At 37.9% G+C, this 26,025-nt stretch overlaps 1 protein-coding gene across 1 annotated transcript; it reads left to right on the top strand.

The window, feature by feature from the left end:
• The first annotated feature begins 974 nt into the window (after positions 1 to 974).
• Positions 975 to 25,318, top strand: golm1 (golgi membrane protein 1). Its single transcript, XM_020917391.2, has 10 exons — positions 975 to 1,037; positions 5,705 to 5,846; positions 7,038 to 7,217; positions 8,257 to 8,311; positions 9,575 to 9,677; positions 11,528 to 11,639; positions 12,620 to 12,764; positions 14,880 to 15,068; positions 16,836 to 16,979; positions 19,374 to 25,318. Exons 2-10 carry the CDS (start codon positions 5,718 to 5,720, stop codon positions 19,466 to 19,468), a joined length of 1,152 nt encoding a protein of 383 aa, XP_020773050.2. The 5' UTR covers positions 975 to 1,037; positions 5,705 to 5,717; the 3' UTR covers positions 19,469 to 25,318.
• The last annotated feature ends 707 nt before the right edge of the window (positions 25,319 to 26,025 follow it).

Raw genomic sequence — 26,025 nt, 5'->3', positions numbered from 1 at the left:
GTCAGATTCAATCAAATGGCCCGGGAGCTGTCGAATGCCCAGGTCTGGTTTAGAACTCTACTGCCTGTAATTTTACGACATATTTTTTTACACTTTTCTTCGCAAACTCCTTCTTGATTTGTGTAAAACTATAATTTATAAAGTTAAATTAAAAAGAAAGTAAAGAGAAACATAGAGAAGCACACAAACCTTTCAATATATGTTCATTAATTTAACTCTTTACCATGGACTGTATAAAAAAGTACATACATATACATTCATACCATACTCCCTACAACTGTACAACAACTCACCCTTATGTAACAGATAAAACTCCCTACAACTGTACAACAACTCATCCTTATATAACAGATAATACTCCCTACAACTGTACAACAACTCACCCTTATGTAACAGATAATACTCCTTACAACAGTACAATAACTCACCCTTATGTAACAGATAATACTCCCTACAACTGTACAACAACTCACCCTTGTATAACAGATAATACTCCCTACAACTGTACAACAACTCACCCTTATGTAACAGATAATACTCCCTACAACAGTACAATAACTCACCCTTATGTAACGGATAATACTCCCTACAACTGTACAATAACTCACCCTTATGTAACGGATAACCCTATGTCCTGTCAATCATCATGTCATTGTTGCACTGTCTTCTTATGACCTCTTGTATAAATTATTATTATTATTATTATTGTTGTTGTTGTTGTAGTTGTTATTATTTCTTGCTACTTATTTAGAATCTATTATTATCATTTTATATTTTTACTTTTGTTATATTATATTGTGACGTGTGAACTACTGTTTCTAATCAATAAAGTTTGCCTAATAATGATACACACATAGATTATAATACAAAGACTGTATTTAAAAAAAAAATAATAATAATAATAAAAAATAAAATCATTACTGTCTACTCTCTTTACACGGTTTATCAATTGGAGTGTCTTTTTTCCTACCGCACGTAAAGGCAACACCCGTAGAAGAGAACTGCCACAACACAAGAGACCGCGGCTGCACCTCGGGGTAATAATCCATTTAAAACCTTTTATCACTCTCTTATATTTACTTTCAACGCTCTAAATACTACACCTTTTATTGTTAACCATGTGCACGACTTTTGCCCTGCTAGCCCACCGATTTGGTGCAAAACGTACGTAAAATATAACACGTAAAAGCCTCTTTTTGCTAACCATTAACATCTTAGCATTAGCTTCAAACGTAGCGTCGTTGTTAGCATATTGAACCAAAATGGACAATAACAAACTACCAAATGTGCTTGAGTAGTTTAAAAATCTTCGAGTTATACGTGTATATCCGTAGATTTTGTTGGATTAGTTTCAAGGCATTATTTACAGGATTAATTCATTGTTTTCTTGAGGTGATTTTCATTCAGTGCAAATCTACAAGGCAAAATACTAGAGTTAAATATAAAAAAAAATGTAACAATATGAGGGCTTTTCAGAGATTATAACACTTGAATGGGCTCTTGTATTTCCCAAAACCTTTTATTATGGTTGAGTGCGATAACGCAGTAGTCTGTGGTCAGTAGGGTTTGCGATGTGAGGCATGCAAATGTGTCAATATATAAATTTTGCGGTGAAACTGAGATTATACAAGACTGACAGGGTTTATACAGCATGATTTAAGACTGTAATTTATTAAAGACTAACAAATGTAATTACTATAGCATTACAATTTCAATAAGGTTGTCAAAAGCATGGGAAATCAGATGTTAATTAATACTTAAACTGGTTTCGAAACTGATATTGATTTGAGCAAATATAGTAAAAAAAAAAATCCAATGAACCTTTCCTGAAGAGTTTTAGAATGATCTTAACCTACCTGGATGAATTTTGGTATTGTGATTCATGACAAGAACACTATAGAAATGATCAGCTTCAACATTTGTGTATTTTTGGTTTTGGGACAATTCTTATGGAAATACTAATTAATCATTAAACTGTCCATGTGGTGCTGCTTTCTGATCGGTTATAATGTTGTGTCCTATTCAAAAACACACCTGGAGTTGTGTTTTGTATATTTAACCCATAAATTCTGGCTATAGGAGGTGCTTCACTGTGTTTTTAAACTCTATACACCTTCACTAGAATAATTTAGATAATTTCAGACCTGGAATTGCCAATCTCTAGTGAACAAAAGGTAGCAGGTAACTTGAAAACTACTTCTTCATTACATCACAAGGTGGAATGGAGCATTTTGAGCTTTGGAGATGTAGGTCACATTTATATGATGACTGTCTGAACAGAAGATGCAAAAGGGGCGTCTTCACTTTTTATTTCACGTTTAGACGAGTGTAAAATCTGCGTGCATACGGTGACGCAAAAGTGTGTGAAATTTGATTGGGTATGCATGCCATCTGACATGTTTGTTTCTGTGTACTGTATGTATGTGACGTAAATGTGTACTCGACCTGAGCAGATCTGACCAGAGTTTTGCATCTTGGGCAGTGTAAACGGAAATGTTACAGCGGAGCATTTTCAACTTTTCCACTCTGGAGGGTGGTTTCAGATTTTTGCATTTTTCAGCCTCAAAAACGCCGTCACCATTTAAGCGAATATTTGTTGTTTTTACCTGCAGGCGTTCTCATGTAAACAGGACTTTAGACAGACTAATAATAAAGTAATAAAGGATTACTCAAACATGTTAATGAAACAAAACTCCACTATATTTTTGAGGAGGTAACAACATTTTAAGGCAAGGCAAGGCAAGGCAAGTTTATTTGTATAGCACAATTCGTACACAAAGTAATTCAAAGTGCTTTACAGAATAAGAAATACATTAAAATCATAATAAAAACAAATCAAAACATAAATAATCATGAAGATTAAAATTTAAAAAGAGAGACATAAATTGGAGAGAAGAGTGCGGAATGAAAACCTTTCAGTTATATGCACAGTTAAACAGAAATGTTTTGAGCCTGGATTTAAACAGCGTCACAGAAGAGTCTGTCTCACATGTTCAGGAAGACTATTCCAGGTTTTAGCTGCATGAACCTGAAACACTGACTCCCCTTGTTTAGTCCTGACTCTGGGCACCAGCAGGAGGCCGGTCCCTGAGCTCCTCAGAGTGCGAGATGGTTCATATGACACTAACATGTCACAGATGTACTTTGGTGCTCGGCCATGGAGAGACTTGTACACAAGCAGAGCTGCTTTAAAGTCTATTCTCTGAGGCACAGGAAGCCAGTGCAGAGACCTGAGCACAGTACTTATGTGCTCGTACTTCCTAGTTCGAGTAAGGACCCGAGCTGCAGCATTCTGGATGTTCTGCAGCTGTCTCACAGCTCGTTTGGAGAGACCAGTGAGCAGACCATTACAGTAGTCTAACCTACTGGAGATAAACGCATGGATAAGTTTCTCCAAGTCTGATTTAGACAGTAAACCTTTGATTTTTGCTATGTTTTTTAGATGGTAAAAGGCTGCAGATGTTATTGATTTGATGTGGCTGTTAAAGTTCAAGTCTGATTCCATTATTACCCCTAGATTTCTTGCCTGATTTGAAGGTTTTAGAGAGAGAGACTGGAGGTGACTGCTGACACTGTCCCTTTGTTTCTGTGGACCAAAGACTATGACTTCAGTCTTGTCAGAGTTTAGCTGGAGAAAGTTGTTTTGCATCCACACACTGATCTGTTGGATGCAGTGACCAAGTGAGTCCACTGGTCCATAGTCTCCTGCTGCCAGAGAGACATAGATCTGAGTGTCATCTGCATAATTGTGGTAGGACACATTATTGCTGCTTATTAACTGGCCTAATGGCAGCATGTAGAGATTGAACAACAGGGGGCCCAGGATTGACCCCTGAGGCACCCCACAGGTCAGGGCCATGTGATCTGAGACACAGTTTCCAATTTCAACAAAATACTTCCTGTCTTCTAGATAGGACTTGAACCAGTTTAGTACAGTACCAGAGATGCCCACCCAGTCCTCTAGTCTCTGTAAGAGGATCCCATGATCGACAGTGTCAAAAGCAGCACTCAGATCTAACAGGATCAAGACTGAGACTTTGCCTGCATCAGTGTTCAGGCGGATGTCATTTGTCACCTTGATAAGAGCAGTCTCAGTGCTGTGGTGGGCTCTAAAACCTGACTGGAAAACATCAAAGGAGTTGTTCATTTGGAGAAAGTTCGTAAGCTGTTGGTAAACAGCTTTTTCAAGGACAACGGCAGATTTGAGATGGGTCGGAAATTGTTCAGTACTGTGGCATCAAGACTGCTCTTCTTTAGGAGAGGCTTAATGACCGCAGTTTTCAACGCGTTTGGGAATGTTCCAGATTGAAGTGACATGTTCACTTTGTGAATGAGTGGTGAAAGTAAACTGTTGAGGACGGACTTTAGAAATCTAGTGGGTAACATGTCCAGGCAGCAAGTAGATGAACTCAGACAGGTAACGATCTCTTAAACAGTTTTGTCAGTTACAGGTGCAAAGTGATTCAGCTCTAAGTGTCTCTGTGGCTGCAGCTTGTTATTTGTGTTGTGGAATTGATGGCATTTTTGATGCCCTGAACTTTGTCATTAAAGAAAACTGCAAACTCATTACATTTAGATGTGGAAATTAGTTCCATTAGTTGGCAGTGGAGCTGGAGGGTTTGTTAATCTGTTCACTGTTGCAAACAGGACACGAGAGTTGTTACTGCAATTACCAATAATGTCCGAAAAATACTTCTCTCTTGTTTTACTCAAAGTGTAGTTGTACGTATGCATTGTTCCTCTGTAAATCTCATAATGAACCTGGAGGTTTTAACCTTTATCGGGGTGATGGCATGCAGAACATTCAAAACACTCAAAGTCACAGAGTTCAACACATCATCAACATTAGAACATGAGGCAATTTCAAAAGGTTAAAATGGTTAAAGATAAGCAAAAAGCTCCGTGGAGGAATGATGAATGAGAAAAGGGAGTGCCGGAAGGCTGAGCGGAAATGGCGCAAGTCAAACCTCCAGGTTCATTATGAGATTTACAGAAGATTTATGTGTCTTCTTCGAACAACTGTAACATGTTTAACAGCTCACAAGAGTCAGTTTTTTAATATAGGACCTTTTAAAGAAAACTGACTGTATGTTCCCATCAGATAAGATTATGAATATTTGTCCCACAAAGGTAAATTGCAGTGTTTCAACAGTAGCCAAACAAGACAAGTGGTAAAATAAAATTAAAAATATGAGTAATACACGCTTTATGACTAAATAAAAATGTTTATAGACGATGGACTTTGAAATCAAACTTAATAAACTGTCATTGTTCCCTTATCACATTGTCATTTATGAGAACCACTTTGACTTTTTAAGACTGGATAAAGTATAAAAAGTGTACATGTTAAAACTCATATCGAAACTAGATACTCATTCAGAAAAGTTACATTGACAGGAAGGCTTGAGGCTTTCCTGAATAGATTTAGAATGATTTTGAGCTGTATCAGAGAAAGTATAAGAGCACATAGACAAGTATACGCACATGGACCACTGAGGGATTACACAGATATAATCTACACGGTAATACAAAAAAGTACTATTATTTAATGTAAAAAATCGCATTCTATTGTATAAAGAAAGGGTGTTTTGTTTTTTTTTGTAAACATTGTGGTATTGGTATCGAGTATTGTGTCTCTTCCTTAGTACTGAAATCAAGTTTGAAATTTTACGATCATGACGACAGCGCTGCTTTTTCGTTTCAGTTAGTGGAGAGCCATGGGAGGCCTTGGGAACGGTCGTCGTGGGGGCAGGTCCCCCCCTTTGTTGATCGCTGCTCTCATCGCCTGCATTTTGGTCTTGGGTTTTAACTACTGGGTCTCCAGCTCCCGGAACCTGGAGCTACAGGTCAGTAAATCCACACATGAAAACTACCATAACACTGGTTTAATGTGCTTGTTTATGGGCCCGGTCAAGCAGAAGTAAACAGCAAGGCCAAAAATTCAAGTTAATGCATCTGATATAAAAATGTATTGAACAGATACATATGTACTCTAGTTTATGAAACTGTTTACCTTTTTTCTGTACCATTTTTGGTTCTAAAGTTACATACGTTTTAAACAGACCATGTATGAACATGGAACAAAAATTATTTCCCAAATTTCAAAGACCTGCAAATCATGTAAATAAATGGATGTATTTCATCATATCTTGTGTTATTCGATCTTTGAACTGTTGATGAAGGTACAGGATTTAAAAAAAAAAATTATGTAAAATGATAAAAAAATTGCTTGGAAGGACTGACATATTTTATAGAAATAGTTTCCTTTCATTTTGAAGTAATATTAAAGTATTTGGAAGAAAAAAAGCTGACAAATTATGTAAAATCATGCACCTTCTACTTGCTTGCACAATTTTCCCTCTGTTACTTTTCCCTCCGTTACCATGACATTTCTTAATAAAAAAAATCTCATTACTCAAAAAGTAAGAGGTTTTTCAACCTAATCTTGTACCATATGGTAGAAAACTATATGAAGCAAATATTCAAACCAGTTTGTTAAGGATATGTAAGTGAGAACCAAGAGTTATCACTGTTTGTATTTATTGTCCAAAAAGTGCTGCATATTTCATTCCCTCCGTTACCGACATGAGTTTTAAAATTTTTGGTCAACAACTTGAAAGAATATCACAGGTTTAACTTTACCCTGTTGGAGTGTTAACTCTTTCCTACATTCTGATACATTACTTATTTCAATAGTCCCTCTAGTTTCTGAATAAGAGCTATTTGAGTATAAAAATCTGCCCGTTTCCCTCCATTACCGCTTGACCGGACCCTTATACCAACTTGAAACTTTTAATGCAGATTACTGATTAAATAAACAATTGAAAGTGTAAGATAGTGGGGGACGGACAGTATATTACTATTATTTACAATGCAATATTTTGGATTGGATTCTTGGTTCTTTTTGGTGACTTTTGTTGATCTTAATTAGAATCTAAGTACACAAAATATTACTGATTAAGATATACAGTAGTTTTGTTTACATTTTGTTGTATATTTTAAATCTTGACTGAGTCCCTTCACTTTGTGCTCACCAGACAAAGTTATACGAGCTGGAGGGGCAGGTGCGGCGTGGGGCAGCGGAGCGAGGAGTGGTGGAAATGAAGAAAACAGAATTCCAAGAAGAAATCCAACGACAGAAAGAGCAGATCAGTCACATCGAAAACCTGTACAAGAAACAGCTAGAAGGAGCCCAAAGCACCTGCAGCCGAGAGAAGGTACTTAAGGCTGTGTGCAGCTTTGTCCTGGTTTAGACCTGGTGTGGTTCTGCTGTGGTTCTGCTGTGGCCCCGGTGTGGTCCTGGTTTTACTGGGTGTAGACCCTAGTCTTTGTTTGGTTGTGGTGTAGGCCTGGTTTGTTCCTGGTTTGGTCGTGGTGTAGTCCTGGTGTACTTTTTGTATAGTTGTGATGTGGTCCTGGTGTGGTCATGGCTTTACTTGGTGTAATCTTGTTGTAGTCCTGGTTTAGTCCTGGAGTAGCCCTGGAGTAGCCCTGGAGTAGTCTTTGCTTCGTCGTGGTGTAGTCCTGCTGTAGTCCTGGACTAGTCTTTGCTTGGTTGTCGTGTAGTCCAGGAGTAGTTTGGGAGTAGTCCTGGTGTAGTCCTGATGTAGTCCTGATGTAGTCCTGGTGTAGTCTTGTTTGGTCTTGGTGTAGTCCGGGTGTAGTCCAGGAGTAGTTTGGGAGTAGTCCTGGTGTAGTCCTGATGTAGTCCTGGTGTAGTCTTGTTTGGTCTTGGTGTAGTCCGGGTGTAGTCCAGGAGTAGTTTGGGAGTAGTCCTGGTGTAGTCCTGATGTAGTCCTGGTGTAGTCTTGTTTGGTCTTGGTGTAGTCCGGGTGTAGTCCAGGAGTAGTTTGGGAGTACTTTGGGAGTAGTCCTGGAGTAGTCTTTGGTCCTGGTGTAGTCCTGGTGTAGTCTTTGTGGTCCGGGTGTAGTCCGGTGTAGTCCGGGTGTAGTCCGGGTGTAGTCTGGGTGTAGTCTTTGTTTGGTCCTCGTGTAGCCCTGGTGTAGCCCTGCTCTTACTTGGTTTAGACCTGATGTAGACCTGGTTTGGTCCTGGTTTAGTCCTGTTTTATCCCTGGTATGCACTCTGAAACAAAAGGACTATTCTGGATTGGGTTGCATATGAACTGAAGCCAACTGAAAAAAAGTACTTCCTTCTTTTTTCGTTGAAGTGCAGCTTGAATCTGCTCACACCAACAACACACAACAGTAAAGGCCACATATTGTTTTATAACTGAAAATATATTTTGTTTTCAGGTTGTACTGCAACAAAACATTTCATCCAGTACAAAAACGATACAAGAACTCAAAGGTAAGAATTTTATCTAGATTTTTCTCATTGAAAGATACAATATTAATCATTGTAGTAGCATAATAATAATAAAGCACCTTCACCAAAGTGTATTAATACTACATTATTTATTTATTTATTTATTAGGTTCTACCACTAATCTTATAAGTGATACTTTGCAGCTGAGGTTATCAACATTTCTCTGCTCTGTCTGAGGCTCTGTTACTCAAATTAGACTTTAATCTGAGCTTTGTTTGGATACAATCTGACCATAAAGAACTAATAAGCAACCTCTGACATTAAATTAAATTACAGTTACATTACAGAAGCTTTAACCAACAGTTTTTCAGGTGTTTACTCATTTAATCAGACTAAAACCATAAACTCTCGTACTGATCACAGGCCCCTGAAAGTGTGTTGTTTATAGGGATGTAAAAATAACCAAAATATCGTGATATCGTATCGTCAAAAGTCTCGCAATAACATCGTGGGCTGTCACAATATATCAAAATTACAAGTTCCTTCGGTTAAATACATGGTTTTATAGTAGCAACAACTTATAAACATCGGGAACTACATATCCCATGATTCATTTCACTGCAGAAAACATTAAGAAATATGTTTTTTACTTGAATTCTTGGGATTATGACGGAAATAATTCACACCAAAATCTTGTCAAAGTATTTTAAAAGCGAAAAAGTGTCCCATCTACAATTATATTAGCCTCTCCAAAATATCGCAATAAATATCGTACACTTAAGTAATAAAATGTAATGCTTTATTTCTAAAACATTATATTATATTTATTTTACAGTTATTTAAGAAATGACTGTAAAATAAATAAGTAACAGAATATAACATAAAAAAAAAAATACAACAATCAACATTTAACAATTAGATAGACAGATTATTTATTGTCATTGTATGAAATACAACGAAACTTCGACAGAGCAAATCTGTAGCAGTAAAAATGAATAAATATCGACACATCCTCACATCCATACCAATAAAAAAACATTACAATAATCAGCATAAAACAAAAGACAAAAACATAAAGTAACACCCACAATAAACACAAAAACAACAAAAAACAGAAACAAAAACAAAACAGTTAGTTTTTCACTTCAGATTTCAGTCTAATTTCTAATCTTCAGAAAATGAGCATTTGGATCTGAATACTGATTTGATTCGGAGTTACCTTTCAGAAATAAAACAAGCAGAACATTTTCCAATATTGTTATGCTCTTGCCCTGTTTTTGCTGTGAACTTTTCTGTGTATTTTAGGTCAGTTAAATCAGCTGAATGATAACGTGGGGCAGTTACAGAAGGAGCTGGAGAGCTGTCGGGGCACCATCCAAACTCTCAACAACAAACTCACCTACGACATGTAAGTTTCACTGTGGATAAGACTCAACTGCACACGAGAAGTTTTCATGTTTTTCTAAGTATTTTGATTTATGTATTTATTTTGGGCAAGTAAGAAATGTACATTGAAACACATAACCTTAATGAAATCATAGCAGAAATAACAACAACAACAAAATTCATAAAAATAAACAGTTGGCCCAAAAAGGAGTGGGAAGAAGAAAACTTATTTAATCACACCTCCCTCTTCTAATCTAACACAATGAGCTTTCTTTTGAATTTTTCAGACGTTTTACAGTAAACTACCGTATTTTCTGGGCTATTAGACGCGCTCTTAAGCCTCCAACCCCATCAAAAAACGACAGCCACAATTCAGAGCGCCCTATACACGAATGCACTCGGGTGTCTCAGCACGACATCGTTAAACTACAAAGCCGCAGCGCACACAAACACACACGGAGCAGACAGCGACCGCACAGCGAAAAACACCCACAGACACACTCATCACTCCACGCCGACGAGGAACGGAACGGAGGAACGGAACGGAGGAACGAAACGGAGGAACGAACCGAAAAAGCGAGTGCAATGTGCCGCTTCTAGACACAACTTAACAACTGAGTCACTGTGAACACGCCAACAATCCAGCGGTCCCAGACAGCACCCTCCCTACACGCCACAACTGAACAAAGCCCAGAGTCACTGTAAACGCCACAAACAAAGTCCCACTGACCCATCCAACTGTTGTGTTTCGTTTGAAGTCCGGTGCGGTTTATTTGTGAAAAAAGTTCGAAAATAGACCATTTAATGACAGTGCGCCTTATAATCCAGAGCGCCTAATAGCCCGGAAAATACGGTATATGAACTATTTACAAGTGCGGACAAAGAGTCACTGTTATAGCTTGCAATAATACATAAGAATACCAACAATGTTAAGGAAAATTAAGATACTAACAATGGTAACAGACAGTATTACTTGGTTTGGTGAGATAGAACTCTGTCTGTAATAAAGATGAATCATGGTTTTCCATTTACAAGTGGCAGTTGGTGGTGAAAATAAGTTGAGAAGTAAAGTTCAAAAAAAAGGAAGGAAGTAGCTGTGAGTCCTAAAACAGTATCAACACTGAAAATCCCATCCAAAATGCAGACAATTTATGCACAAAGAGGGCAATTTTGTCAGTTTAAAATGGCATTAATTGTATGTATCGATATATCGTATTGTTTAAGATTTTGAACAAAATTAAAAAAATAAACACAAACTCACTTATTAGGACCCAAGATAATATGAAAAAATGACCCAAAGATGTAAAATCGACCATGTTTTAATGTGATGATACAGTGTCGATATTGCGAGCTGCTGTATATCTCCAAGAGTATTTTTTGGTATATTTTACACAATTTTACTGAAGTATTTTGTTACAGAGCTACAGTTTTGTTGCTTGTTTGGAGAAAAAGAAACTCGTTTATGCGACACATTTGACGTTTTCACAGTTTTGATGCTTAAAATGTTTGTGTTTCATCTGAACTTTGCACAAGAAGTAGTTTAACAAAGGCTTTAATATCACAGCCATGATTTAGCCTTTATTTTTTATTGAACCGTATCGAATTGTTTTGAAATATATCGTATCAATTCGAAAGTGCACTGTATCGAGATATGTATCGTATCGGCAACTTCTTAATGGTACCCAGCCCGAATTGTGTGGCATAACTTTGTTGTGGAAAAAAATGTGGCCTGCTCTGCTGCCAATATCCAACCAGAAAGTAAAAGGGAAGATTTTTAATATAACCTTAAATATCTTGATGTTATTTATGCTTTTGTGAAATAACTAGTCTAACCGACTTTTACATGAGCTGTATTTTTTGTTTTGTTTATAGGACTCACTGTAATGCACAAGTCCTGTCTCAGAAGGAGCTGTGTGACGAAAGAGTGGCAGCCGCGAAACTCGAGGCTCAGAAGAAAATAGAGAAACTGATTGCTTCATCACAGGTGAAGAAATTGTGCATTTAAACGGAAGTAGGCACGGAAATGTCACATGAGAGCAACAGTGAGAGGGGCTTTTGGTTGTGGAAGTAGATTTTACTCATGTCCTGCAGTAAAAATAGACATTTCACTTATTTTCTTTTAATCAGAGACCCATAAGTGAGATGTATTTACCTTCACATGTTTGAGCTGCTAACTGTGCACCATTGTAGCTCAGTATTCAGCTAAAATGTTTCACTAAAATGTCATGAGTTCAGATAAACAGTTTAAAACAGCTGAGTTGAGCTCTCAGTGGTTTAAAAAGGGAACTACTATCATAATTAAAAATAATTAAATCCTCATTCTCAGTTCATGGACAGACCATGCCTCACGTGAAAGTTCAGAATTAAGGTCAAAAGTATTGAATATCAGATACATATTAATATTAAAACTAGCAGATACTCATTTGAGCAGGTATAGATACTAGGGATGTAACAATAACTGAAATATTGTGATGTCGTATCGTCAAAGTTCTCACAATAATATCATGGACCATCACAATATATTAAATTACAAGTCTCTTTTGGTTAAATTAAGAGTTATGGTGCAGCAATAGCTATAAAAAAGAGGGGGAACTACATAGACCATGATCCTTTGCTCCATTTCAGTGCAGACTACAAGAAGAAATGACAATTCTAAGCACTTTTAAGTTCTTTGGATTAAGATGAAAAAGTAGCATATTCATATTTTTAGCTGTTTTGCCTCCACAAAATATCACAGTAAATATCGTACCGTGAGATGTATATCGTGAAAATCAAGACTATTCCTTAGTATTGTGATATTGCTTAGACTCTCCAGAATTCCCTCCCTGAGCTGCAGAGGCTGCACTAGCACTCATTCATGACTGTGGAGGGTTTATGTTGTAAACACAGAGGAGCTATTTTACTTTGAGGAACACTTTTGAGCTTATATAATTAGCGCTGACTGTCTTTTTTTTTTTCCTGCAGGCTAATAATGTTGATGCGGTTAAAGTGTCAAATGAAACTACGAAGATGTCTCCCGTGGAGCACACGCCGAGTCCCTCACAGCCCAAAGACCAGCCCAAAGACCAGCCCTCCGAACTGCTCAGCAACAACATCCTGGAGACTAACGGTACAACGCTGAATGAGACGTCAACTCAACATCTGTATTATCAAATAACCCAAATATTAAATGATATTAAGCTTGTGTATGTAGAATTCCTCTAGCCAGGCCTCTAGCCTCTAGCCTCGTGATTCCGCTCAATTTCATTTCTCTCCAGCGATTAGGTCAGGAATCAGAATACACTGGACAGTTTGCAAGAACCCCCAAAGTGCAAGTTTGGGCACCAGCCAATCAGCGAAGAGCCATATATTTTGAGTTGTCAACGATTCCAGAGATCGAGGATTTAAAGACAGAATAAAGAGAATGTTTGGTGAATTTTATCAAGGGGAAAGACATTAATGCCCTTCTTCCTTCGGGATTTGGAAAAAGCTTAATATACCAGTTAGCCCCGTTAGCGGTGCATTACATACGTCCTGACCAAATAACAGCGATTGGTTAAATGATAAAAAGTACCCGCCTACCGTCGAGCGAATGAATCCTAATGCTGCGAGGTCAGAGGGTTTGTACGAAGTGAAATGAAGTAAAACCGACTGATGAATCAGGCTAGAATTTCTCAGTCGCCCATTTAGAATCTAGAAACTGTAAACAAGTAGATGTGTTAGTTTCAGAATAGTTTCAGTGTAATTAGCTCCTCCCTGCTGACAGATATTAAGGCAGCTAGGATGAGCTGCGAAATGTTTTCGACCCAAATTGTTCAGTTGACAAATTGAATTTCTCCTTTGCTATTAAGTCCGTGCATATAATTTCATGTGAAGTATCTGTACTTAAAACAATATTTTGACATTTCCTAAATCATTTTAGAATGGTCTTGATCTATCGAGGAGGACAGACTTCAGTAAGTATTTCAGAACAAGCAAAAAACCTCATGGTTTTAACACAACAATTATTGTCTGTCCAACATGACGTTCTATTGTATAAAACAGGAAGGAGACGGTCACTCCTTATGTCCTGTTTTATGTGATGTCTGAAGATAAACAGGTCTTGGCCTTAGTACTAAGATGGGAGACCACTGGGAATACACAGTGGGACGTCAGTGGTCCTGGTTGCTGTGTCCTTAGACATGACACTTCACCCACCTTGCCTACTATGAAAGTGGTGTGTGAGTGATGGCTCAGATTGGCAGCCTCACTTTCGTCCCAGGGCAGCTGTGGCTACTGTAGTATCTTATCAAACCTTTGAGCAGGGATGTAACAATAACTGAAATATTGGGATATCGTATTGTCAAAATTTGCACAGTGATACCCTGGGGCTTTACAATATATCGAATCACAAGTTCCTTTGATTAAATGCATGGTTTTACAGCTGCAGTACTTAATAAACATGGGGAACTACAGATCCCATGATTCATTTCAGCACAGACAACGTGAAGAAATATGTTTTTTACTTGAATTCTTGAGATTATGATGGTAATAATTCACACCAAAATCTTGTCGAGGTATTTTAAAAGCAAAAAAGCGTCCTATCTACAATTATATCAGCCTCTCCAAAATATCGCAATAAATATTGTATCGTGATAATATCGTAACGTGAGATTTGGATATCGTTACATCTCTACCTCTGAGTGTGGAGTGAATGAATAATACAGAAAAATGTAAAGCGATTTTGAGTATCTGGAAAACACTACATAAGACTCATACAGTATAGGACTTTTTTTCTGGTACTGAAATTGAGTTTAAAATGTTTTTATTATGACTACTACAGCTTTGCGTGCATGTGTCACTCTTGTATCTAATCTATCTGACCCTCTGTAACGTTAGCGGGACATTCCGATCTCTAACTGTACTTTATTATCGTGAGTGTGGCTATTGTTAAAACCTGACCTTGTTTCATGCCTCTTCTCAAACTCCTGATAAAAACAACCGGAGAGACAAGTTGTTTATCTGCTTTGAGATAACACTGTGATATCTGTCAAGTTTTTGTCAAGATTATCAGGTTGGAATTGCGTTTATTCAGGTCACGATAAACATAAGCAACAAAAAAAAAAAAAATGTAACAGTTTTAGAAGCAAAGATAAGTCATTTCAGTTTGATCTATACTAAAATAAAGTGTTTTTTATTTGATGTCTGTCCCTAATTTTCACTCAAATCACGCAATAATAACTGTTCTCTGTTTTCTGTCTTTTAGAAGTAGCAGCGGGTAACTCATCAGACCAGGGCCTGTCCAAACAAGACCCTCTCGCTGTTCCGACCTCTTTAGCAGTGAAGCAGGACCTTCTTCCACCACCAGGGGGCGCTGAGAACATTAAACAACTGAACACGACAGACGACAAAGACATGGAGCTCATGGATACTAAAGATGAGTCTCACACAGAAGGTAAGGCTTTAAAAACATGTGACTGATCTTTAAATTGTCTCCATGGAAATGTAATTAGAGAGATGTTACTGCATTTCCTATATTTAATTACAAGTATTTTTACTGATCAGGGGCCTCATTTATAAACAACTGCACAGGAATTCTCCTAAGATAGTGCATACTGCTTGTTGCCACCAGAGGCATGTGCCACGCAAACTCCACATTTAAAATACCCTCCATGTGCACTCAAATGCACAGTCCAGGCTTTGTAGATCCCACCTGCATCTAGAATCTGCACACATGAACCCTCGTCACATCACGCCCTCTCCACATCTCCACCTCACCATAAAAAGAGCAAAGTGACTTGTGAATGAGATTTCCCTAAACATGAGCCGATAATCAGTGGGTTTGACCGAGACACGCCGGACAGAGAGGGAGGGGGACGCTCCACGCAGCACCACGTGGTCACGTCAAAGACTTAAACAAGGTTTAACAAATAAATGCAAAACTAAAAGTGACAACAACGACTCATCTTTAATAATTTTTCATAATATTTAGGCAGCACATCTTTAGCCAGGCTGGTACTACCTAGTGCCACTGCTCTATTTCATTTCTCTCCTGCGGCTAGGTCATGAATAAGAATGCACTAGACAGTTCGCAAAAAACCCAGAAGTGCGAGTTTGGGCACCAGCCAATCAGCGAAGAGCCATACATTTTGTGTTGGCATTGATTCCCGAGATCGAGGATTTAAAGCCAGAACAAAGAGAATGTTTGGTGAATTTTATCAAGGGGAAAGACGTTATTGCTCTTCTTCCTACGGGATTTGGGAAAAGCTTAATATACCAGTCAACTCCGTTAGCGGCGCATTACATACATCACGACCAAATAGCAGCGATTGGTTAAATTAAAAAAAGTACCTGCCTACTGTCGAGCAAACGAATTTTAACTCTGCAAGGTCAGACCTCACTTTGTGGAAACCGGTTGATGAATCAGGCTAGCATACCTTTGCAGATAAAGCCGAATAGTTTTTTTTTTTCGCAGTTTTCTTGAGTTTTATCACTATATTTTTAAGTCTGCTTGTGTGTATGTGGGTACTGGCCCTGTTTATGCATTTATACTAATAGATATGTGCATGTGGGGGTCTGAATGGTCAAAGCAGGCGGCTATGAGCATGTGCGAAAGATTCTGAAGCCCTCTACGCGAAAGTGAAAGGAGTGAGGGAGGGATATGTAGTCCAGCGGCCAGGGGACAAGCGCTTCAGCAGAAAGAATACAGATTTGGCATGTAACACATCAGACACAGCTCAGGCGCTGTTATTCTGCCAATAAAAGTCCACCCGAAATATCCAAACTCTGCCTACCTCTGTGAGTGCGCGGGCCTGGGTCAGGACGGGCACAGATATTATGTTTTTATGTCATTATTACCACCTGATCAAACATTTCCTCGAACTCTCTCCACTTGTGCTCTTCTCCACAAGTGTCGCTTTTTCCCCATGTCTCCAGACTTTGCGCAGAGCTTACAGCAGACCCGTAGAGATAAACAAAGCATGGCACTTAGAAGGAGTTTCATAAATCCCGTGGTTGCCATAAAGAGCGCCTACGCAATGATTTTTTGCGTAAGCGAGCTTTATAAATGAGGCCCCAGAGCCTAAAAACCTGCTGACATCTTACAGTGAGCACGCTTGCCTCTCCACACATCTGATCTGTAACTTAGTGTGTTTGCGTCTCCATCCAGTAAATTACATATTGCGTCTTTAACCCTCGTGTCTGTGTATTGTTTCTGGTTTAGATCCCGGGATGGAGGACCTGATGTTGTCAGAGGGAAAAGCAGAAGAAGACGTCGCTCAGAAAGTCGACCTGCAGGACGAGTACGACACTGAAGACCAGGAGGTGGTGCCAGAGAAACCGAAAGCCGACAAACGGGAAAACCTAGGTACGAGTCTGAAGTTAGGCCTGTCACCATCACACATTTTGAAGTGAATATAGATGATAAATAACCATGAAGCAGATTTAAACCACTAAACCAAACTATTCTAAATCTACAATATTGTACAAAAATCATGAGCCACAAAAGGTAAATTTGCAGAATGAAACTCTTTACTTCTTAGTTTGCATCTGTAATGAGTCATACAAGTTATTAATCCAACTTTTTATGGCTCAAAACTCATGATATAGCCAAAAAATAAATATTGACCCCAAAAATATGATTCCGGCTTTGATATATTGAACGATAAGTCAATTAAGTATCGTTACTTTATTTAAGTAGATTTTAAAGTGGATTTTTTTTTAACTTTTATTACTCTACATTTGAGAGCAGGTATGTGTACTTTCTACTGCACTACATTTTTGAACAGGACTGAACAGTAAAAGTATTTTTTATTATTGTTTTGAGACCTGCTGATTTTTCACACACTGATTTTTGGAGCTTATTTTTCACACATTCATAGTTTAAGCAAAGAAAAATTAACAAATAAAAAGATCGATTCAGTTGTTTCTGTTGAACAAAATTCAGCACAAATCTTTATTAAAATCACTGCAATTGATTTGACCACAAAATCTGCACAAAATACTTGGACTTTTTGCTCTAAGTTTATTTTCAACTCTTTCCCCCATGAAGACGACATTTAACTACCCCTGTTGTATCCTTAATGACGTGTTTTGACACCTCCGCTGTATCACTAGAGACGTAATTTGACGACGATTAGAAACGGTTCCTGTTTTTCACATGTAAACAGAGGCTGCGACAGGTGGGGGCCACTACAACCCACACTAGGCTGACCAAGAGGATTCAAGGATACGTTTTTGCAGATTTTTTCCGAAGTGTGACTATTGTAGCTGCCGGAAAAAACACAACACGAAACACACGCATTGGAAAAATTGCGGCGCACAGTTTTAAAAATTATGAGGAGCGGGCGTATTTTATGGATAAGTTTAGAGAAAGTGACTTTTATAGATTTCAAAGTGATGATGAAGTTGATTATAAAGTGGAAAACAGCGATAGCCACGGAATTTCGGAGAGTGAAACTTACGAAGGTGAGAATGCCGGTGATGCGTCTCTAGGGAGTCCTGCGATATCTGTACAAACGTTCGGAGACTTTTTACTCCATTATGAACCAAAATTGCCCTGAAATCTGGATGTTTCTCAGGCGAGTCCTTTGAAATATTTCAGTCTTTTTTTTCCCGAGGTGAGATGTATGACGGAATTGCTACAGAAACAAACGCTTATGCAGAAAGAAAGTATTCTCTTTTTCAGTGAGCTGTTATAAACCTGTAAATGAGTTGAATCACATTTAAACATCCATAAATGAAGAGTTCAGAGTCTAAGGCACAGGTGTCAAACATAGATCCGGCCCTCCAAGACCTTTAATCTGGCCCTCAGCTAATTTTCTACTAAAATATTTTAATTCTATTTTTTATTAAAATATTGTTAATTTTCTGTGGTGTTTATCACAGCAGTGTCTCCAGTGTCTCTGTACGTGGCCCCTCCCACCAGAGCAGCACAAATGAAGACTTGTCTCTTTCCAAACGCTCTTAAAGGACGATCGTTTTGACTGTTGACCATGACGCCCTCATCAGAAAAATGTCCAAAAATGAGAAAAGTGCAGCCGAGTCCAGGATTTTACAACAAAAATTTACTTACTCCTATTTCTACAAGTTAATTTTAAACAAGTTCATGTTAAAACATTGTGTTGAAATTGTATTTTTCTTAAAGTTTCAGGTTGTTCATAATATTATAATATTTTGTAAAAGAAAGAGTTCATCAATTAAAAAAGATTTTTGTAATAGATTTGTGTTTCTCTGCACAAATATTTGAACTTATTGCAATTTTTGGGATTTATATGACATTAGATTTCTGATCTGGCCCCTTTGGGATCAAAGTCGGTTGGTAGATTCCAAATATGTCTGTGTTTCACTATGGTTCATGAGTGTGAAAATCATTTAAAATCACTCGTGGAAGTCCGTTTTCTTTTGTGCAGTTATGCTCTATGGGTAGTCCTAGTCATGTATGTATGGGTTGTTTCTAGTAGGCGTTAAAGGGGTACTCTAATACTTTTACATTAGTATTCTTTGCTTTTGTTGTACTTTTTATTTAAATAACAAAATTCATTGTTCTTCCACCACTGTACATATGTAGTTTGGAGCAAATGGAAGACAAAAATTGATAGTTTTTTGTGTCAAATGTCACTGAATCTGAATCTGTCTTGTTCAGGTTCATGAAATCAACACTGAAAACCTTTTTTTTTTTGTTTTTTTTGTTTTTGTATTTAGGTCGATAAATATCTGTGCTATAAATGGCTTTAATGTGTCTTTAATTTGTGTGCGCTAGACCAAGAGGAGGAGGACCTGGCCGACTACAACGGAGACGATGAAAACGAAGGAGAATTTGAGGCCGACAAACAGGCGGCGCTTGCTCAGATGTAAGGTCACAACAAAAAGGTTTCTGTGTACGGCCTGTGTGCCCTGAACCCAGAGGACTCCTATGACTTGACTTTAGGATTTCAACTCAATACGGCTTCTTCAAAACAATCACTAAAGATCAAAATTTCCGCGCTATTTATTTATAAACCAGTGCTTGTCTGCGATCAGTGGAGAATTACAATCTGTTCTTGCTTATTTACTCCATTCAATAATGTTTACATGTGGGTAGATGTGAGATTTTTTTCATCTGCTGTAAATTAAAAGGTCTATATTACACTGTACGCGATTTCTGATCCATGTTATAATGTCGTTTCCTCATCGTAAACAGACCTGGAGTTGTATTTTGTTTCATTCACACGTGTTTAAATGAGTTCTTCTCTCAAACAGTTCCACCTTGTGATGTCATGTGGTAATAAAAGAAGTGCTCCACCGTGTTTTAAACGAATTCATACACCTTCACTGGAAAGATCTGGATTATTTCAGTAGGAGTGCCGATCTTTGCTGAACTAAACGTAAAAGCAAACTATTCATGACATCACAAGGTGGAAGGGAGCATTTTTTTGAGCTTTGGAGATGTAGACAAATATGTGTGAATGAAACAAAACACAGGTCTAAGTTTGATGAGGTAACTAAATCCATGTTTCATTCGTTGATTTGTTTTTCGATATAAAATCAAAAATACGAAAACGAAAAAATGACTATTTTCTTCATTATTTGTCTCCAAAACCAAAATGAAGAAAATTGGAAACGATTAGTTTTTTCGGTTTTTGATTTTGTGTTTCCGTTATATTTCGTGACTTAAACTGCGATGCAAGACTGAACCAAGGCTGAACCAAGGCTGAACCAAGGACTGAACCAGGACTGAACCAGGACTGAACCAGGACTGAACCAGGACTGAACCAGGACTGAGCCAGGACTGAACTAAGAGTATCGGAACAGGCCTGGAGGTGCACCCGCGTAGACTGTCGGGTGATCGGGACTGAGACCGGGACCAGGACCAGGACTGAGCCCAGTTTAGTCCTGGTTTAGTCCTGATTTAGACCTGGTTTAGACCTGGTTTAGACCTGGTTTAGTCCTGTTTCAGTCCTGATTTAGTCCTGGTTTAGTCCTGGTTCACTCCGCCATCGCAGTTTAAGTCACGTAAACAGAAAACAGTTGTTATCCGTTTTTTCATTTTGGTTTTGGAGACAAATAATGAAGAAAATCTTTTTTTTTTTAAGTTTTCTTTTTTTTTTGGTTTTATTTTGAAAAACGAATGAACGAACGACACACGGATTTAACTACTTTATAACATGGATATAATAAATTTTGTGTAATACAGGACCTTTTTAAATGTTCATAATATAAAAAAATGACAAAGAAATTAACAAAAAAAAAAAAAAATCATGTTTTTTTTTTTTACTTGTAAAATGGGTAGTTTCTTGACATTTTATTTCATATCGATTCTTTTAAAGGCGCCCTGTGTAACTTTACTGGTCGAGGCTACGCCCACCTTGTTTTCTCCATGGAGACGTCACTGCTTTGCCTCGAATGTTCCACAGTATTAAACTTTTCTGTCTCCATGAAAACGAATTGAACTTACAGGTCAAATCTGTGCAACCTCACTCATGTTTTTAACCAGTAAAACGTGTAATTGAATATGTGAAAAATCGATATATTTCATGCCGTACTGTGCAACAATTCGGGCAAAGCAACAACGTCTCCATGGAAACAAACAGTTGGCCAACCCTTCACGAGAAATGTTACACAGTGCACTTTTTATTTAATTATTTTATTCAGCTAATTTCGAGCCAGTACAGTTTTTGGTCTGATGTTTTTTAAAAGATGCCTTATAGGTTACGTAGTCGTGTAGGGGTGGGCAAATTAATGTTTTTATTGTAATTTAAATTTTTGCTTCTGCAGAAAATTATCTAAAAAAGTGTTAAAATGTGCCTCTGAAGGTCTCGCCTTAGGTTCAAATCTTGCGCACTGACTGGACTGTGAAATTAAAACACAAAAACACTGAAAATATAACAAAAAAAATTACAGGTTTCAAGTACTACAAGTTTCTTTTCTTCAACTCATTTCGCATCGTTTTAAAGGTTCACTATGTCATTTTCTGATGGGTGTCGACCACCTGCTCGTCTCCGTGGAGATGTTAATGCTTCAGGGTTCCCACAGTCATGGAAATCCTGGAAAAGTCCTAAAATTTTGTAAATTCAATGAAAGTTTTGGAAAAGCCATGGAATTTTAGTATCCCTTTCACGCAACTACAAGTTCTCATGAGACTATTACGATTATTTCCGAACGTCTGCGCTTTTTGTTCTAAAAGAGACGACAATAAATGCACTGACAGGATTTTGAATGTTAAAAAACTATAACACCAAACCATAAGGTGAGTGGAAAGAGTTAACACTACATTTTCAGCTCTAAAAGTCTGATGCAGGTGCTGTAAAGTCATGGAAAATTCACTTTAGGTCATGAAAAAGTCATGGAAAAGTTTTGAAGTTTTGTCAGCGAAAAAGAGTGGGAACCCTGATGCTTTGCCTGGCGTTTTCCACAGTGTGGCATTTAACTTGCATTTATTCATGTACAGCTGGTTTTGGCGCTGTCTTCCTACCGAAGGAGGCAGGACAACAGCGCCATCTGCAGTCCGACTTCCTCAGGACAATATCAAAGGTGTGTGAGAATAAAAAAGCCCCCTCGTCCCGGTTTATAGTCCCGTGGGCATGTTTCCGTACTTCACACACCTGGGATACTGTCCTGAAGAAGTCGGACTGCGGGATGGCGCTGTCGTTCTGCTTCCTCCGGTAGGAAGACGGCACCAAAACCTGTTTAAATCAGCTGAGCGACACGTCACAGCAACATCATGTGACTCTGAGGAAGACGGCGAGTGAGCAGTCGAAATTGTCAGATACGAAAACAAACTCTTGGTCTGAAAAAATAACCTAATAACATAAATGATCGGAAGACCAAATGAACCTCATTAGACTATTGCCCTTATTAGTTTATCACCTACCGTGTTTTCCGCACTATTAGGCGCTCTGGATTATAAGACGCACTGTCATTAAATGGTCTATTTTCGAACTTTTTTCACAAATAAACCACACCGGACTTTGAAGGAAACACAACAGTTGGATGGGTGAGTTTGTGGCGTTCACGGTGACTCTGGGCTTTGTTCAGTTGTGGCGTGTAGGGAGGGTGCTGTCTGGGACCAACGGATTGTCGGCGTGTTCGCAGTGACTCAGTTGTTCAGCGCAATAACATCTCCATGGAGACGAGCAGACCCTCACCACAAAAGTCGCATAGTGCCCTTTTAATATTAGACGTTTTTCATTTTCCTGATCATCAAAACAACAATCTGAAGTGAACTTGCTGTCGATATTTTGCCCATCTCTGTAAGACTGTACAAAACTACACAAGAATAACTGTTTTATGCTTAAAAATGTCATGTTAATTTTAGGAGACAGGTGGCGATGTCTGCCCTGCTGTTTTGTAAAGATACAGTTTGCAGGGAACGTGGCTCTGAGCTGTTTTTATGCTGTAAAATTATGAAGGATCTTTCCTGAAACGTGCAATGGCGTCCTGAGGTTTGTGAACCGCTTCGGGAATATTTAAACTTGACTTAGGCCTGTCACGATAATCACAAAATCTACTTATTATTCTGGACACCGGTGGATAGTACTCAGTTATGTTTACCTGTGTAACTTTTTCACAGTACGTTTTAGAAGCATACTTTTACTCCTACTTGGGTAATATTTTTATTGAAGTAACGGTTCTCTTACTTGAGTAAAAGTTGTGGTTCCTCTTCTCACTGTGAGTAAGTCTAAAGCAGGGGTCTCCAACCTGTAGTTCAGGAGCTACCAGTGTAAATCTATTATTTTTAGTCTAATTATGTGCACCAATTGATGGATATAATGGTTTATTTTTTAAAGGAATTTAACTTTACTTCATCTAAGGCTTAACATGGCTCAAAATTTCTTGTATTGAGATGCCAACATTTGTGGCTCTATCTCAATTTTGTTTTGTAAATGTTGCTCACCGGTGGAAAAAAGTTGGAGACCCCGGTCTAAAATGACAAAAGCTTCACGTTGAGAATATGAAATCATCTGAACATTTGTGTTTCATGTGTAAAATCTCTCAATCGTCCAGGTAGAATTCATGGCAAAGGAGAAAATCAATTTGATTTAGTTTATTTTAATCTTCAATTCAATTTGGTTTAGTTTATTTAAATTTTCAATTCAATTTGGTTTAGTTTATTTTCATTTTCATTTCAATTTGGTTTAGTTTATTTTCATTTTCATTTCAATTTGGTTTAGTTTATTTTCATTTTCATTTCAATTTGGTTTTGTTAATTTTAATCTTCAATTCAATTTGGTTTAGTTCATTTTAATCTTCAATTCAATTTGGTTTAGTTAATTTTAATTTTCAATTCAATTTGGTTTAGTTTAGTTTATTAAGTTTATTTGGTGAATACGTTTCGCAGCTGCTTCTTCAGTTCGGATTCAAACCAAATAAACTTTTGTCCAGTTGCCAAGTTGAATTTCGGGCGGCGGCAGTAGCTCAGTCGCCCATTCGCCCACTGATCTGACGGTCGGCGGTTTGAATCCCGCTCTCGACATAAAGCGGGCAGATCCACCGACCCACAGGTTGGCGGCGCGATTCCAGCTCCCACAGATGAATGCTGTCGTTGTGTCCTTGAGCAAGACACTTAACCCCACCTCGCCCCCAGTGTCTGCGTACGCTGGTGGGTGAATGTGTGAGCGGTTCCTTGTTGTAAAGCGCTTCGAGAAAAAATTGGAAAAGTGCTATAGAAAAATATGACCATTCACCATTCTCCGTTTGCGTTTCTTGCACCGTTCTTTGAGATATGATTTAGTTTCTCGTTTCTGAGTTAAAAAATGTATTTAAACAACACATTTTTAGGAGCCTGTGATTGATGCGAGTGTTCAAATTCCAAAAAGGTGAAAGCACTGAACTGAAAAACTGTTCTCTAAAGCCTGTTTGTGACTATGTTATTTGAGATGGACTTGTTTAACGGCACAAATCCTCTCTCTTGTTGTAGCTCCAACGAAGTCAGTTTTTTCTTTTTGACCGTGTTAAAACAAAACTCAGATTAAATTCTAACTTGAGTAACAGAGCTTCAGACCCCACACCCCCGGGGGAACGTCGATGCCATCAGCTGCAAAAGGCTCATTTATCGCAATGTATCGTTCTTTAAAATGTGTTATCGTGACGGGCCTAAACTTGACTGAAGTGTTTGTGGCCGGTGAGGAGCGAGGTATCGGGATTTTCAGTTCAAATGCTGCATCTGCCTTTTGTTTAGGGTCGTTTTGTCCTGATACGAGCTTTCACTGGACGGTTTTTGTGTTGGGAAGTGCATATGACAGGTTAGACTAATAATCTCACCGCTTATTTTGTTCAGTATATTTAACATTTTACTAGTCGTTGCCTTTTTTGTGTGTGTGTGAAGTTTATAAACGCCTGGTTGGACATATCGAGAAACCATAATGTTAACAAGGACCAAGGTTTTTAAATTGCACAATAGTTAGAATTAGATTAGAACAACTACATTTCAACACCTCTGTTTTGTTAGATCAATGTTTTCCTTGGATGTAACTTGTCTCTGCATTTTTGGATAGATTTTTAATTTAATTTTTTGTTTTTAACTCTTAACTCTTTCAAAGTAATAATTAGAAAAACCTGTCATATGCACTTTAAGCTGCCTTTAAATGTCCTCGAATATAATCTAGCTAGCTATGTTTTTTTTTTCTGTACATTTTGATAATTTAACTTGATTTGAAATTGTGTTTTCATCATGAGTTTGGTCTACAAAGCGACGTCTGAAACTGCAGCTTGTCATGTTCTGTGTAAACTTTAAAAGATTTGCATTTTTATGGAGAAAATAAACTTTTAACAAGACTAAACCTGTAATTGTGCATTTGTGTCGCAGCCTCTTCTCACATCTGAAAACCTAAGATGAACCAGGTCTGATTAGTATTGGTTACAAGGTTCCCACGGTCCTGGAAATCCTGGAAAAGTTATGGAAATTTAGTATCTCTTTCACGCAACTTAAGCGTTCTGTTAAGTTATCATTAGACTGTTAGGATTATTTCTGAACATCTTGTTTAAAAGAGACTACAATAAATGCAGTGACAGTATTTTGAATGTGATAAAAAGCATTACAACTAAATATCTGTCTTTCAAGTCCCACGGTATTTACTATTTATTGAAATGACTTTTAAAATACTGAAAATTATTATTTTATTCCTCATGTTCGGCGGGCCGGATTAAAAAGTACAATTTAGTTAAAAATTCATATAAATTGTCAAAATCTAAGCTTTAGTTTAAGAACTTGAAATGACTTGAAGCTCAAAGCAGACGACTTGGACTTGACTTGGACTTATGGGCCAGTGACTTGAGACCTGACTTGGACTTGCCTGTATTTGACTTGGGACTTGACTCGGACTTGAGGTCAAAGACTTGAGACTTACTTGAGAATTGCAAAACAAAGACTTGGTGTGTGGAATGAATGAATAATGCACTAAATCGTAAAAACCTTTGGATGAGAACAAGCAATT

The sequence above is a fragment of the Boleophthalmus pectinirostris genome, unplaced genomic scaffold (genome assembly GCF_026225935.1).
Source record: "Boleophthalmus pectinirostris isolate CB_2022bp ecotype Guang Dong unplaced genomic scaffold, ASM2622593v1 HiC_scaffold_4, whole genome shotgun sequence".
Lineage (NCBI taxonomy): Eukaryota > Metazoa > Chordata > Actinopteri > Gobiiformes > Gobiidae > Boleophthalmus > Boleophthalmus pectinirostris.
This window is presented reverse-complemented; position numbering and strand designations above follow the sequence as displayed.